Consider the following 16,758-nt stretch of genomic DNA (forward strand, 5'->3'; position numbering starts at 1 on the left):
TTTTCTCATCTCTCAGCAACTCACCAGGAAGAATAAAGTTGAGAAGAATAATCTTGAGGAGAATAAAGTTGAGGAGAATAAAGTTGAGAAGAACATACTTGAGGAGAATAAACATGAGGAGAACAAACTTGAGAACAAACTTGAGAATAAACTTGGAGAACAAACTTGAGGGGAATAAACTTGAGGAGAATGAACTTGAGAACAAACTTGAGACTTGAGGAGAACAAACTTGAGAACAAACTTGGAAAGCTGGCTACAGGTAGACAGCACAGCCCACAGGGGAGGTAATCTGCTAGAAAACAAAAGAAAGGGAAAAAAATGTTTAGATAGTTAAAATGGGGCATCGCTTTCCGTTTATACTCTTGATGGTTAAAATCACCTCCTTTAATACAAATGGGCTAAGGGATAGGATGAGGGGACAGCAAACCTTCATGGTATGTAAGCCTGATATTTCATGTTTGCAAGAGACACATTGGGATGAGGCGTGTGTGAGAGAGGTTAGAGAGAATGGATGGAGAAATGCATGTGAACAATGGTGGAGCGGAACAAGAGGGCTAGTGAAAAGAGGTGTAGTTGAGAATGTTAGGGAATGTGAGGATGATGGTGAGGGGAGAGCGATAAGGATTACTTTTGAGCACATACATAAAGAATTTCAACTGTTGAATGTCTATACACCAAATGATGAGAGGGAGAGGAGGGGTTTTTTGAGAAGTTGGGAGGGATGGTTGGTGAGAACCGTATGGTGGTGCATGACTTTAATGTATGGTGTGGAAGGTTGGATGCTACTGCAAGTGTTAGATTTAAGAGCGATTCATCGAGAGGTTTGTTGAAAGAAGTGATGAGAGTAAAAGGGCTGATAGACGTGTGGAGAGAGAGGAATCCAGAGGGGATGGCTTTTTTCCAGGATCAAGTAGTGAGGGGGTGTTAAAACAGAGCAGGATAGATTTAGTCTTGAGCATGAAGGACATAGTAGGTAAGAGGGGAAATAGAATACATAGGGGAAATAGGAGAAATAGAATACAAAGACACGATACTTAGTGATCTCTTGGCGTTAGGATTTAGCTTAGGCCAAAGTGTAGTTGCTGAGAGCATTACATGGAACGTGTTTTATTGATTTACAACGGCCTATTAGACAACTTAAAACTTTCTTTATAATTGTTTCAAATTGGAAATATTTCCAAACAAAACTGCCTTGCAAAACTATTGCATTGACATCAATGATGGCCCACCATCACAGAAATTGAGAATGAGGGGCAACAGCGGGAACTGCCCCATCTTCCCCTCTCCGTCTCTCCATGTACTGTGTATTGTGTACTGAATGTTGTGTACCGTATGCTGTGTACTGTGTGTTATGTGCTTAATGCTGTGTACTGTATGAGTGCCTGCGTGTGTCCATTGCTGCATGCCAGCTCCTGTCTCATTTTTTAAGAGTTCCAAGCACAAAGGTCTGGAAGCCTTTTGCAGTTGCTTGAATTACTGTCGTTTATTTATTTATTTTATTTTATTTTTTTGGTTATTGTTGTTTCTTCATTTTCTTTTTTACCCATTAGTGTCTGGATCCGAGAAACCGTAACAGCAACAGCAATCAAACTGGGCAGATACATAGTTTTAAAGTCATTGCATCCTGGTGTTGAAACAAAATGTTTTGGCCAATAAATTATGAACTGCTTCTTTAGTGAGAAAATTATTGTGTCCGTATTAGTGGAACGTACAGAGTCCAGCCCACTTAATATTTTTAAATTTCCAGCGTACTGGATTTTCCGCCATTTTTAGTATTTTAAAAATAAGCTTTTTTTGCTACTCCTCCCTTGCCATTCATCTCATTTACATTAACTTGTTAGTAAACTATCGTAGGATCGTCTTTGATAAAAGATTTTAACAGCTAATTGACAGGCCAAATGGCTTTGCTTTTATCAACCAGTTAACTTTTAACAAAACACTACCTGTCACAAAGTTGCCATATCATTTACCATTTATCTAATCAAACTAAAACTTGAAACAAATGTCAGTGAATTCTGACATGCCGACAGAAGCACTTTTAGCTGTATCATTAGAGGGCACTACAAATGCACAAAGTTTATTTCTCATAGATTTTTTTTTAATTTTGTTTAAATCATTTTCAAGTCAGCTTATAAAATTTAGCTGTGATTGGTGAAAGATATACTAGGTCCAGTTGCTCTCGATTCAATTCCTTTGGATAACCATGACCTGGATGAATGAGAACATTCACTGACAATATGTTTAATCAAATAATTATCCCCTCTGAGAATTGCCACCTTAACGTGGTGGAGGGGTTTGGGTGCCCCAGTGATCCTGGGAGCTGTGTTGTCAGGGGCAATAGTGTCTGGTAGGGTCCCCCAAGGCAAATTGGTGTCAGGGGAGGGGCCAGACTAAGAAACCCAATGAATTTACAACAGCAGAGCCACAGCACCTCGCGTGGAAAAGGGAAACAGGGGCCCCCTCCTAGAGCCAGACCTGGTCGGGGCCAGCCTGAAAAAACGACATGGACCCACCATCTCATGGACCCACCACCCACGGGGATGAGCATTGGGGTAGGGTGCAATGCAAGCAAAGGTGGGGATCGGAGCATGCCGATTTCTGGCATCACAGACTGATCCTCGGAATGTGGGATGTCACCTCTCTGGCCTGAGCCTGAGCTGGTGCGGGAGGTGGAGCGGTACCAATTAGATATAGTTGGGTTCACCTCCACACATAGCATGGGCTCTGGTACCAAATTCCTGGAGAGGGGCTGAACTCTTTACTTTTCCAGAGTTGGCCAAGGTGACAGGTTCTGTGCGGGTGTGTGGATACTCACAAGTCCCCGGTTGAGCACCACCATGTTGGATTTCTCCCCAGTGAATGAGATGGTCGCCTCTATGCGACTGGGAGTCGCTGAGGGGAAGGCTCTGACTGTTGTGTGTGCTTATGCACCAAAAAGCAGTTTAGATTATCCGGCCTTCTTGGAGTCTCTTGTGTGGTGTCCTGGGGACTATAAAGTTCTACTGGGGGACTTCAACGCTCACGTGGGCAACAATGGAGAAACCTGGAGAGGCATGATTGCGAGGAACGGCTTCCCTGATTGGAACCCGAGCAGTGCCTTGTTATTGGACTTGTGCGCGATTCATGGATTGCCCATAACAAACACCATGTTCAAACATAAGGTAGTTCATGAGTGTACTTGGTACCAGAACACTTTAGACTGAAGATTGATGATAACCTTGATGGTTGTATCATCAGATCTGAGGCCATATGTTTTGTATACTCGGGTGAAGAGAGGAGCAGAGCTGTCAACTGATCACCACCTGGTGCTGAATTGGATCAGATGGTGGGGAAGGCTGCTGGACAGACCTGGCAAACCCAAACTTGTAGTGAGGGTGAACTGGGAATATCTGGCCGAGGCCCCTGTCTGTGAGGTTGTCAACTCCCACCTCTGGAACAAGTTCTCGTGTATCCTGAGGGAGGCTGGGGACATGGAGTCTGAGTGGGCCATGTTCAAAGCCTCTATTGCAGATGCAGCAGGTGGGAGCTGTGGTCATAAGGTCATCAGTGCCTGTCGAGGTGGCAACCTAAGAGCCTTCTGGTGGACATCGGCTTTGAGGGAAGCCGTCAGGCTGAAGGAGGCCTTTAGGATTTGGTTGGCCCAGGGGTCTCCTGAAGCAGCAGACAGGTACTGGGAGGCCAAAAGGGCTGTGGCTTTGGCAATCACGGAAGCAGTAACTCAGGTGTGGGAGGGGTTCAGTGAGGCTAAGGGGGAGGACTTTCGGTTGGCCTCAAGGAAGTTCTGGCAAACCATCCAGCGACTCAGGAAGGGGAAGCAGGGCTTGACATAGGGTATGTTCAACAGGGGAGAAGAACTGCTGACCTGGACTGGGGATGTTGTCGGGCAGTGAAAAGAACACTTTGAGGAGCTCCTGAACCCAGCTAACATGTCGTCAGTGGAGGAGATAGGGTCTGATGACTCCAGGGAAGCCCCACCCATATCCCTGGCAGAGGTCTCTGAGGTAGTTAAGAAGCTCCTCAGTGGCAAGGCGCCGGGTGTGTATGAGATTCTCCCTGAGATGCTGAAGGCTCTGGGCACTGTTGGGCTGTCTTGGCTGACATGCCTCTTCAGTGTTGCATGAAGATTGGGGACAGTACCTGTGGAGTGGTAGACTAGGATGGTGGTTCCCATATTTAAAAAAAAGGTGATGCTCAAATTATTAGAGCATCACACCGCTCAGCCTCCCTGGGAAAGTTTACTCTTGGGTGCTGGAAAGGAGGCTCCGACTGATTGTTGAACCTCGGATCCAGGAGGAACAATGTGGATTCTGTTCTGGCCGTGGAACAACGGACCAACTCTTCACCCTTATGGGGTTGCTTTGGGAGGCATGGGAGTTTCACCAGCCAGTCTACATGTGTCTTGTGGACTTCAAGAAGGCTTATGGCTGTGTACCCCAAATCATTCTGTGGGGGGTACTGTGGGAGTATGGGGTACTGGGGCAGTTGCTACAAGCCATCTGGTCCAGAATACCCAGTGTAAATCTTAGAAATCGATTTTGAAATTCCTTGCCAACAATTTTCATGATCAGTTTTATAGATTAGTTATTGCAGTCCTAGTTGCAACTATGGTTCCTTGATTTTTCTGACACTCTAGCTCTATCCTTTCTGTGAACTGCTTTCTATTCCTCCCTCCCTGCTCCTCCTCTTTCATACCATTCTCCTTTATTGAGGTTTCCTCATCTCTTTCTTTTTGTCTCTTTTTTTAATGTTTCACCAGGCATGCCCGCTGACAATGTCTCCCTAAAATTCCCTCTTCAATACTGTCTTTTTTGTACTCTTTTCTCTTTTTGTTTCTAATTTAACAATCCAGTCTTGCATTTTTTTTAGGTTACGAAACTGCCTTAATATATACACTACCGTTCAAAAGTTTGGGATCACCCAAACAATTTTGTGTTTTCCATGAAAAGTCACACTTATTCACCACCATATGTTGTGAAATGAATAGAAAATAGAGTCAAGACATTGACAAGGTTAGAAATAATGATTTGTATTTGAAATAAGATTTTTTTACATCAAACTTTGCTTTCGTCAAAGAATCCTCCATTTGCAGCAATTACAGCATTGCAGACCTTTGGCATTCTAGCTGTTAATTTGTTGAGGTAATCTGGAGAAATTGCACCCCACGCTTCCAGAAGCAGCTCCCACAAGTTGGATTGGTTGGATGGGCACTTCTTTGAGCAGATTGAGTTTCTGGAGCATCACATTTGTGGGGTCAATTAAACGCTCAAAATGGCCAGAAAAAGAGAACTTTCATCTGAAACTCGACAGTCTATTCTTGTTCTTAGAAATGAAGGCTATTCCATGTGAGAAATTGCTAAGAAATTGAAGATTTCCTACACCGGTGTGTACTACTCCCTTCAGAGGACAGCACAAACAGGCTCTAACCAGAGTAGAAAAAGAAGTGGGAGGCCGCGTTGCACAACTGAGCAAGAAGATAAGTACATTAGAGTCTCTAGTTTGAGAAACAGACGCCTCACAGGTCCCCAACTGGCATCTTCATTAAATAGTACCTGTTAGAGCCTGTTTGTTCTGTCCTCTGAAGGGAGTAGTACACACCTGTGTAGGAAATCTTCAATTTCTTAGCAATTTCTCGCATGGAATAGCCTTCATTTCTAAGAACAAGAATAGACTGTCGAGTTTCAGATGAAAGTTCTCTTTTTCTGGCCATTTTGAGCGTTTAATTGACCCCACAAATGTGATGCTCCAGAAACTCAATCTGCTCAAAGAAGTGCCCATCCAACCAATCCAACTTGTGGGAGCTGCTTCTGGAAGCGTGGGGTGCAATTTCTCCAGATTACCTCAACAAATTAACAGCTAGAATGCCAAAGGTCTGCAATGCTGTAATTGCTGCAAATGGAGGATTCTTTGACGAAAGCAAAGTTTGATGTAAAAAAAATCTTATTTCAAATACAAATCATTATTTCTAACCTTGTCAATGTCTTGACTCTATTTGCTATTCATTTCACAACATATGGTGGTGAATAAGTGTGACTTTTCATGGAAAACACGAAATTGTTTGGGTGATCCCAAACTTTTGAACGGTAGTGTATATATTTCTACCATTTGTTTGGCATACAATAAGTGGTTCTCCGAAGCACACTTCCTTTAAATGTACAAAAATTGTAATATGAAAAGGTATTTATTGGCCATGTTTATCCATTTTAGTGTGGAGAACATCTACCCTGAGGGGAAGTGCTGTCTTGCTAATGAGTGTAGAATCATTCTCACCTAAAGCTGCAATTCCTCAGGCCCTTGAACTTGTTTTTGAAGTGAAGGGGGATCAGGTGTATCCCTCCCTCATCCCCGCCCCCCGCCCTCTTCCTCTCTCTCTCTCTCTCTCTCTCTCTCTCTCTCTCTCTCTCTCTCTCTCTCTCTCTCTCTCTCTCTCTCTCTCTCTCTCTCTCTCTCTCTCTCTCTCTCGCTTTCTCTCTCTCTCAAAAAAACACTATAAAATGCTCCAAACCATGTCGTTTTTTTTAGTCCTTCCTCCTCTTCTCTCTCCTGTATTCATCATTCCTGTTTTCCATCCTATATTTTCTCTGTCTGACCTTTAATACACAACATTTTTAATCCCTGATATGAAAAACATACGTAGAATGAAGGCAATGTAAAGAGGTGGAAACCAAAGCAGCAAGATCTCAGAAAGGTGAATCAGTTCATCTGGACACAACGTTTATTAAGAGAAACGTTTCATCACTCATCTAAGTGACCTCTTCAGTCTAAACTGACTGCAGGTATCCCCACTCTTATAAACAATACAGTGACAACCGCAACCAACGATCAGTTTTATATGGGTGTGACCATTAAATAGAGTTACAATGGCCACGTGTACTATTCACAGAGGATTGGGGAATAGTTGCAATCACAGCATTGTAAGATGGTGACAGATGTACTCTTAGCCCCCGCTACTGTGAAGTATATTCCTTTTTGTCTTTTGATTGGAATTTGTGACAAAGTTAGAAGGAAGAGAAATTTTCATATTCAAGTGATTTTCTGCATATTTTTGCACAGCTCCCAAGATATTGTCCCTCTCAGTAGGAAATCAGCCAAGTCAGATCCCAATCCATCAAACCCTTTGTGTCAGCAAATATGTTGTACATACATTTCACCTTCACCTCCTCATTCTACTTTCTAGTCCAGTGAAATATCACTTCAATGTTTATGGGTTATTCTTCAATAAAGGGAGTTTTTCTGTCCCCTGGGTAGATTTTCAAGGGAAAAAAAACATGTTTTTTAAGCATTTATTATATTTGTTAGAGTTAGGTTGTGTTAGCTATTAAAAAAAAGGTTTGTGTCTCAATGATAACATTTTAATACTTTTTCAATATGTTGAAAATTCAAATGTGTCAGAATTTCACTGTTTTGTGGGCTTGTCCCCAACCCAGACTTTTTAACTTTCCCTCTATAATAAAGTAATACAAGTAATATTTGTTAGAGTTAGGTTGTGTTAGCTATAAAAAAAGATTTGTATCTCAATGATGACATTTTAATACTTTTTCAGTATGTTGAAAATTCAAATGTGTTAGAATTTCCCTGTTTTGTGGGCTTGTCCCCAACCCAGACTTTTTAACTTTCCCTCTATAATAAAGTAATAAAAAGGGTTAAATTAATTAAAGCTTTACTTTGCATTTTCACATAATTTAAAAAGACATATTTCAAATTCATATGGTTTATATATGTGTAATTTGCACATTTTTTTATAGTTAAATATCGCTGTCATTCATACATTTGTCATTACCTTCACACCAAACATTTTAACATTTTAGAGATGAGCAGTCATGGCAGAAGCATGACTATTTCATGTCCGCAATTGTAAGTAATTTGAAGATTTATATGTCCTGATCTGAGAGTATGTTTATTAGGCGTCATTACCAAACAAGTTACTAATTGAGTATTTTAGTTCAGAAAATAAATTTAACTATATTCACATATATTCATTGTACATTATATGCTAGCTAACAAGTTAGGTTAGGAAGTCTAAGATTTAGCCAACTTTTTCTCCAAAAAGTGAAAATTGTCATTACCATCATGTGTCATTACCATCACATTTTGCTGTTATAACTTTGAAACAAGCATCATAATATTAAACTTATTTTGTAGGACGAGCAAAACAATGCTATTTGTTCCAGACCACTTAATAGAGCTCCTGAAAAAGAAAAAAACAGATTTTAAAGAAATTTTTATTCTTCTATTTTTCCAAAAGCCAAAAGTGCCCCAAATTGAAGATTCACCCTTATCTGTGATCAAGTGTTGACATCACTCTGTTGCAGAAAAGATGATGCACTCTTTCACGCCACATTATTGGCTGGACGCAACGGTGGGGCTAGCCCTAACACATGTAGTTACCCCTGAGTGAGTGCCTGAGTGAGTGATGGAGTTTCCCCATTGGTTGGATGGCTGAGTTGAAGTTTCCCCATTGGCTGTTGTTCTTTCAAAATAAATCGGCCAACGGTTTTCTATTAGATCATCAGCTGTTCATGCAACTGATGTCAAAACAGCCACTTTATAAACATAGTCACGCAAACACAGCCGTTCAATAAATGTAGTCGCGGTCCAGATATATACTGGGTTTTAACCTACTCTTGTTTTGACTCTTACACCACCCTACAATTTCGTTACCCCTAGCTAAATCAGTTTGTATATACAAGAAATGTACCCTGGTAGGAAAACAACTGACATAGGCTGATAAACTCTAACACTATGCGTTTTTAGAGGAGACTATTTAAAAATCTGGGTGTGTGAAGTTCCCTCCTATCTAACAATATCAAACTTGGCAGGTAAAAAAAAAGGAATAAGAGCATCGATCATGGAGAGTGCAAAAACAGTTCCACACAGAAAACAGTTCTAAAATTGGAAATCTACTATACTGACTTTAGTATAGTAGAGTTCCACGTTATGAACTGTTTTCTGTGTGGAACATTGTGTATGAGCACCAGTGCAGTGCTCATACACAATGAGCACTGCACTGGTGAGAAACATGTTAGTAAAACAAGTGGGAAGCAGTTTGTGCCATCTTTGAACTGTTACTCATGTACTCACCCTTTATCTATACTTGATTAATCCAATGTATGGTCATGCAGGGATGTGAATGTGGTGGAGACTATTTCAGCATGCATTGCAAAGAGTGGTAGGCAAGGCAAAAGGTCATGAGTCCATCAAATGGCCACGCATGTCCAAGAGGTATGGGACGGTGTCAGTGTACCCAGAGGAAACCCATGTGGTTACCAAGAAAACATGTAAACTTCACTCAGATAGGCAGGAATCGAACCAAGGACTGTCTTGCTGTGAGGCAACAGTACTAACATCCAAGACACCAAGCTGACCCATCTGAATACAAAAGCTTTCAAACGGTAATGTTTGTATAATGCATGGAAGGGTTTGTCCCTTTTTCTCACTGATTTCCTTGGTCTCTCTTTTGCTCCAGTACCCTTCCCAGGAAAAAAGACTTATGTGGACCCAGACACATATGAAGACCCCACCCAGTCTGTCCATGACTTCACCAAGGAGATTGACCCAACACAGATCCGCATTGAGAGAGTGATTGGAGCAGGTAAACACACTTCTGTTGTGTTCAACCTACCAGGTTGGGGAGGGTGTAGACTTCAGTTTGCACCCTCTGATAAACGTCGATCAAGTTTCTCTGGGGAAACATAATGCATTCAGAACCTTGTGCTATTTTCCTTTTATCCACCCACAGCTCTACAGGCACATTGAAATCTCTAATAATAATAATATTAATGTATTACATTTATATAGCGCTTTTCTAGACACCCAGAGCGCTTCACATTGAAAGGGGTAACTCACTTCAACCACCACCAATGTGTGGCACCACCTGGGTAATGCACAGTTGCCATTTTGCGCCAGAACGCTCACCACACATCAGCTTGAGGTGGAGAGGAAGGAATCATTGAGCCAATTAGATGGGTGGATGATTAGGTGGCCAGATGGAGAGAGCCAGGTTGGGAATTTTGCAAGGAAACCCCCTACTCTTTGCGATAAGTGCCATGGGATCTTTAATGACTACAGTGAGTCAGGACCTCGGTTTAACGTCTAATCCGAACTCGGTATCTCCTATAGCACAGTGCCCCTGTCACTGCACTCGGGCATTGGGATTTGATATTTGTTGTGTTGTTATTAGGAACAAAGGGAAGACTGCCCCCTACTGGCCCATCAACACCACTTCCGGCAGCAACTAGGTTCTCTCGTGAGGTCTCCTATCCAAGTACTAGCCAAGCCCATACCTGCTTAGCCTTTGTCATTTGGCAGAGCCAGGATACATGTTAATAAATTCAACTTATAGCACTTTTCTAATACGCAGTCACTTTACAATAAACGGGATATGGCTGTTGTTGGTATGGCTGTAGGCATCACAAACATAATCAAGTACTCATCTCACTCAGGCAACCACCTTTTCGCTCTGCTGCCCTCTGGGAGGCACTGTAGGTCTTTCAAGACCCGTACTTCCAGACTTTTGAACAGTTTCTACCCAAGTGCCATCAAAGAACTGAACTCTGTTAATGTGTTAGATGGGTTAGTAGATGCAGAGAGGAATTTCCCCACGAGGATTAATATAGTATATCAAAAATTAAAAAAATAAAATGATCTACCTCTACTATATCATACACAGTATCCGTTCTTTGTTTCCCCCCTCACTGTTACTTTTCTCTGCATGGACTTAAGGAATATTTAAGTTTGAACAGGCTTACAGAACAAAACACTGTCTAAGAAAAGATGTTTGCTCATTTTGTAGTCCGAGACAGTTTTATAAACTTGAGTTATTCGGTGAGGAAGCAGGTAGCAGAATTCACTTGTGAAGTATAACACTTCCTCCATGGGGCTTACTTTGTACCTACTTTATGGTTTGATTAAAGACTCAAGCACAAGAATGGCTCGACTGTCCTCTCTCTCTTCATATGTGTGTTGGTGTTGTGATGTGCATACACTTGTGAGTTTATCTTTTTGGAAGATTTTTTCCTACGGCAAAATAAATTCTCAAAGTCAGCGGTTGTAGAGTGGAAGGTTCAGTTTGCTTTAATCTTGCAATTGGGCACAAGGGAGACCAGTGGCACACAGTATTCGGATAGACTGGCTCCTTGAATGTAAAAGAACAATTATTTTATATACAGTGAATAACTATATATATGTTATGGGTAATGTGAAAAAATGGTTAATGTGCAAACTACCCGGTTAATAAGACCGCCAGAATGGGTTATCTGCACATTAACCGGGTAGTCTGCACGCCACCCGTTTGGATGTTTGGATGGTTAATGTGGATGGAACGAACCTGCAACTCATCTTTTTACGATATTTTGATATTTAAATCAGCAATAGGCCTTTAGCCTAATGACTCATGAAGTGAGGCCATCTGAGCAATCACAAGTTGTGGTAAATGAAAGAACAGACGTTGGCGATATCATTCTGTCTTTAGATCAACGTTTTCCCCCACTTGTATAACGAGGCTAGTAGCGTCAAAGAACACAAACATGAGCCTCCTCCTCGCTCTCTATCTGATCCCTGATATGAATGAATAGCCTACAAATTTGACAAGGGTGAAAAGAAATATCAGTCTCGGCCATCTCCCATCAGGCTGCTATAGCCTACTCTCACTGGAGACATGCGTCATTCAACCAAATGGCACCACTCCGTGGACAGACTGGTAAATAACACTTTATGGAAGAGGGGTACTGGCGAGGAAATACTAAGACTAGATGATATGAAAACAGAACCAAATCCGTTTTATAAGCCCAGTATGTAGGAGCAGAAGCAGCGAAAAAATATGTCCAAATGCAATTCCTGTCTGCCAATCAGGCAAGAAAAATTAATTAACAGGCCATACCTTTCAGATGCACTTTTACACAACCACCAAAAAAGACAAAAATGTGCCCGATCCCCTCCCTCGCCTGGCTAATATCCTGCTAGTAGCCTACATATTTCATCGGTCATATCCTAATCTAACCGAGAATATGGGAGGGAGCAAACAGATTGTCGGTTGACTAGCTGTGCTGTTTTCATATCATCTAGTCTGAGTATTTTCCCCCGCCAGTACCCCTCTTCCATAAAGTGTTATTTACCAGTCTGTCCACGGAGTGGCACCATTTGGGATTGGTTGAATGACGTATGTCTCCAGTGAGAGTAGGCTATAGCAGCCTGATGGGAGATGGCCGATACTGATATTTCTTTTCACCCTTGTCAAATTTGTAGGCTATTCATTCGTATCAGGGATCAGATAGAGAGCGAGGAGGGCTCATGTTTGTGTTCTTTGACGCTAATAGCCTCATTATACAAGTGGGGGAAAACGTTGATCTAAAGACAGAATGATATCACCAACGTCGGTTCTTTCATTTACCACAACTTGTGATTCCTCAGATGGCCTCACTTCATGAGTCATTAGGCTAAAGGCCTACTGCTGATTTAAATATCAAAATATTGTAAAAAGATGAGTTGCAGGTTCGTTCCATCTACATTATCTGCCCAAGCGGGTGGTGTGCAGACTACCCGGTTAATGTGGATAATGTGGTGTGTTCTAGCCACATTAACTGCCCAAGCGGGTAGTGTGCAGACCACCCAGTTAATGTGCAGACAACCCGTTCTGGCAGGAAATGTGCACATTAACCACCCCGTTGGGTAATCTGCACATTAACCGGGTAGTTTGCACATTAACCGTTTTTTCACATTACCCGTAACATATATATATATATGTATCCATCCATTGTCTTAACCGCTTATCCTGCTCTCAGGGTCGCTGAGATGGTGGGGCCTATCCCAGCAGTCAGGGAGACACGCTGGACAGGCCGCCAGGCCATCACAGGGCCTACACACACACACACACACACACACACTTGCTTGCTTTAGGTTGTCCGTCGTGTCCGATGATGACAATCCTGCCTCTGTCACTTGTGAGTCTTCTTATGGCTGTAAAGCCCTATCCGCGATCCACAATGTCTGCCACAGACAGAACAGGTGAAATCACTGACTGGGGGTGTAGGTGTGGTACTGGCTTCATGTCTCTTCAGACGTCTTCTGGTCCGTCGATCACCGTGGTCCTTCTCGAGGTTTTGCACCCCTTGTTGACAGAGCTGCCGCCAGATGGAGCGTTGGGCGGCAGTGTCTTCCAGCTGGCTCGGGTTCAGGCCGCACTTCTTTATGATGGTCTTCAGCTGGTCTTTGTACCGTTTTTTCTGGCCCCCTGCCAAGCGTCGGCCAAGATGTAGCTGGCCATACAGCACTTTACGCGGTAAGCGCTCCCTTGGCATCCTAATGACGTGACCGAGCCATCGAAGTTGGTGCTGGGTGACGGTAGCCTCCATGCTGATGCAGTTGGTCTTGCGGAGTATTTCAGTATGGGGCACTCGGTCACGCCAGGTTATCCTCAGGATGCATTGTAGGCATCTGATGTGGAAGGCCTCAAGCATCCTGAGGTGGTGGCTGTACAGGGTCCACGCCTCACAGCTGTAGAGTAGAGTCGTGATGACAACTGCCAAGTAGACAGATATTTTGGTGTGGAGGTTGAGGTCTTTGTTTTGAAAGACCCTTCTCCTAAGTCTGCCAAAAGAGGACGACGCTTGTTTAATCCGGTTTTGCATCTCCCTGTCGATGCTGCAGTCGTCAGAGAGGAAGCTGCCCAGGTATTTGAAGGATTCCACTGTTGCAAGTGGTTTGTCGGAGATGTTGAAGGTTGGTGAATGAGATGGAGGAGTAGATGCCCACTGGCATACTACTTCAGTCTTTGTCACATTTATAGAGAGCCCCAGCCTACCATACGCCCTTGCAGCAGCTGCAAGGGTAGCTTGTAGTGCCTCGGGTGTGTGGGCCACAACTGCACAGTCATCTGCGTACTGTAACTCAATGATGTGCTCCGATGTCATTTTTGTGACCGCTTGGAGCCTACGGATGTTAAATAGGTTTCCATCTAGTCTGAAGTCCACAGTAACCCCACTGTCCTTCCTGATTTCCTTGTGGAGCAGCAATGTCACACACAGGAGGAAGATGTTAAAAATAACTGGAGCAAGGATGCACCCCTGACGTACCCCGGTGCACACCCTGAAGGGCTCAGATTCCTGGCCTCCAATGGTCACACGTGCCATCATCCCCACGTGAAATCTTTGAAGGATGTTGACAAACTTTCGTGGACAGCCAAACTTCAGGAGGATGTTCCATAGGATGTCCCTGTTGACTGTGTCAAAAGCCTTTGACAGGTCGATGAAGGCTATGAAGAGGTTCTGATGTTGCTCCCTGCACTTATCTTGGAGTTGCCGTGCTGTGAACACCATGTCCACAGTACTCCTATTCCTCCTAAACCCACACTGTGACTCAGGCAACAGCTCCTCTGAGATGTGTTTTACCAGCCTGTGTAACATGAGTTTGGCCAGGACTTTTCCAGCAACAGCCAGTAGTGAAATGCCACGGCTGTTGCCACAGAGGGACTTGTCTCCTTTGCCTTTATATATGGAGATGATGTTAGCATCCCTCCACTGCTGAGGGACAGTTTCGTTCTTCCATACGTGTGAGATGAACAGGAAAAGTGCACGGGTGCAGAGGTAGCCTCCCTGTTTAAAAATCTCTGCAGGGATACTGTCAGGGCCAGGGGTCTTGTTATTTTTCAGCGACCTAACTGCGCAATGAACCTCTTCAAAGGTTGGTGGAAGGTCAAGGTCTTGGATGGTGGGGCGGACAGGTAGTTCATCCAAGATCGAGGGATCTGTTGGGGAGGGCTGGTTCAAAAGAGTCTCAAAATGTTCTGCCCATCTTTTTGTGATGAGTTTCTGGTCCTTTATGAGGGTGGTACCATCATCAGACTTCAGGGGGGAGACAGAGCAGTTTCTTGGGCCGTAGATGGTTTTCACTGCATCATAAAAGTTGTGCATATCATTTCTATCGGCATGGGATTGTATTTCATTTGCCTTCGATATCCACCACTCATTCTGCAGGGCACACAATTTTGACTGCACCTCTCTCCTGGATGCTTGCCATTGTTGCCGGAGTGTAGCTGATGTGGGATTGTTGAGGACAGCACTGTGGGCTTTATGCATGCCTTTGAGTATGGAAGTTATTGTGCCTGAGTTGTCATTGAACCAGTCCTGGTGTTTTCTGCTCTTGTAACCGATGGATTGGGATGCTGCCTTGTAGAGTCTGGAGCTCATGGAAGACCATTTCCTGTCAATGGAATCATCTGTGCTCAAGAGAAGCTCAGTGTCTTCCAGGTTTTCAGCCAGAGAGAGGCGGAGATTGTTCTGGACCTCAGCCTTTTCTAGCCGGGTACAGTCAAGCCTCTTCTTTCCTGACCTTTGGAGACGAACAGCAGGGCGTACCTCCACCTGGAGCCTGGTCATGATGAGCCGGTGATCTGTCCAGCACTCAGCACCTCTCATTGCACGAGTGAGTAAGACGTCTTTTGTATCAGCACGTCTCACAATGATGTAGTCCAATAGGTGCCAATGTTTGGAGCGTGGGTGCATCCAGGATGTTTTGTGCTTATTTTTTAATTGGAAGAGGGTGTTTGTGATGGTCAAGCCATGCTCAGCACAGAGGCTTAGGAGGCGCAGTCCATTTGCATTGACTTTCCCAATGCCATGCCCACCAATGACACCACTCCACACCTTGTTGTCTTTCCCCACTCTGGCATTGAAATCGCCCAGCAAAAAGATCTTGTCCTCCTTGGGTATATGACGGAGAGCCTCATCTAGTGACTGGTAGAAGCGGTCCTTTACGTCATCCTCTGATGGCAGTGTTGGTGCATAGGCACCTAGGAAGGTGGCATAACGTTTCTTGGCCAGAGGGATCCTGAGCGACATGAGCCTTTCACTTATGCCAATCGGTGTTTCAGTGAGTCTTGGTAGGAGGCTGTTTTTTATTGCAAATCCCACACCATGCGGATGTTGTCCTCCTGCAGGGTATCCCTTCCAGAAGAAGGTGTAGGTGTCCTCCTTCAGGGAGCCTTCATCCAGGAACCTGGTTTCACTGAGTGCAGCAATGTCAATATTGTAGCGATTGAGTTCCGCTGCAATTAGTGCAGTCCTTCGCTGAGGTCTTTCGGCATTAACGTCCAGCAGAGTTCTTATGTTCCATGTTGCCAGTTTAAAGGGAATTATTTTCTTTTTTTTATTTCGACCGCAGAGTCGGCTACCGCACCCGATAGGTGCGGTAGCCTATCCAGGATGTTTTGAGTGGGCAATGTTTAGGCCACCTTTTTTAGGCCCCTCCCCAGTTGGGGTGAGCAGTGTGGCTCCTAAATAGGGCTGCTCAGATACACAGGGGTCTGCCGAGAGCAGCTGCCACTCAAGCCCAGCTGCTGGCGACCATGAATAGCCCTGTGCCGCTGGCGTGCAGGGGTCTGATTAGGAGCTTCCAGTGCATTCATACCTGCTCCCGTCACCAGACACCCCGTCGCCGCCAGACTTTGATCCATATTCCGGTTGCTGGTCTCACCGAGGCAGAGGTGGATACCTGCGCAAAGAGATTATTTACAGTGCCGCTGGGGGTGCGCATGTCCCAGCAGCACTTCTTCACTGTGAGAGGGTGGGATCTGGTGGCAAGGGGGGCCCAAGACGACCAGCACTCTTCCACAGCTGCAGGAGGCTGCCGGAGCTCCAGTCTGTCAGAGGACCGCCTATCGTGCGCCGCCATGCACATTGCTTTTCTCTCAGGGTGTGCTCCCCTAGCCTTTGTCGTCCTACACTTACCCACAAGGCAGTGGGACAGTGGTTGGTCAATGCCAGGGCG

The 16,758-nt window shown here is 44.2% G+C and overlaps 1 protein-coding gene across 2 annotated transcripts in view; it reads left to right on the forward strand.

Moving 5' to 3' along the window:
* The window catches only part of LOC130120859 (ephrin type-A receptor 6-like), a 177,797-nt gene that overhangs the window by 121,237 nt on the left and 39,802 nt on the right, over positions 1–16,758 (forward strand). The window contains exons 9-10 of one of the 2 annotated variants that reach the window (XM_056289652.1): positions 5,559–5,561; positions 9,464–9,589. In XM_056289652.1, coding sequence (XP_056145627.1) covers positions 5,559–5,561; positions 9,464–9,589 — 129 coding nt within the window. The remainder of the gene's footprint in view (positions 1–5,558; positions 5,562–9,463; positions 9,590–16,758) is intronic. The other variant, XM_056289651.1, reaches the window with a different exon arrangement.

This window comes from Lampris incognitus, chromosome 11 (assembly GCF_029633865.1).
Source record: "Lampris incognitus isolate fLamInc1 chromosome 11, fLamInc1.hap2, whole genome shotgun sequence".
NCBI lineage: Eukaryota > Metazoa > Chordata > Actinopteri > Lampriformes > Lampridae > Lampris > Lampris incognitus.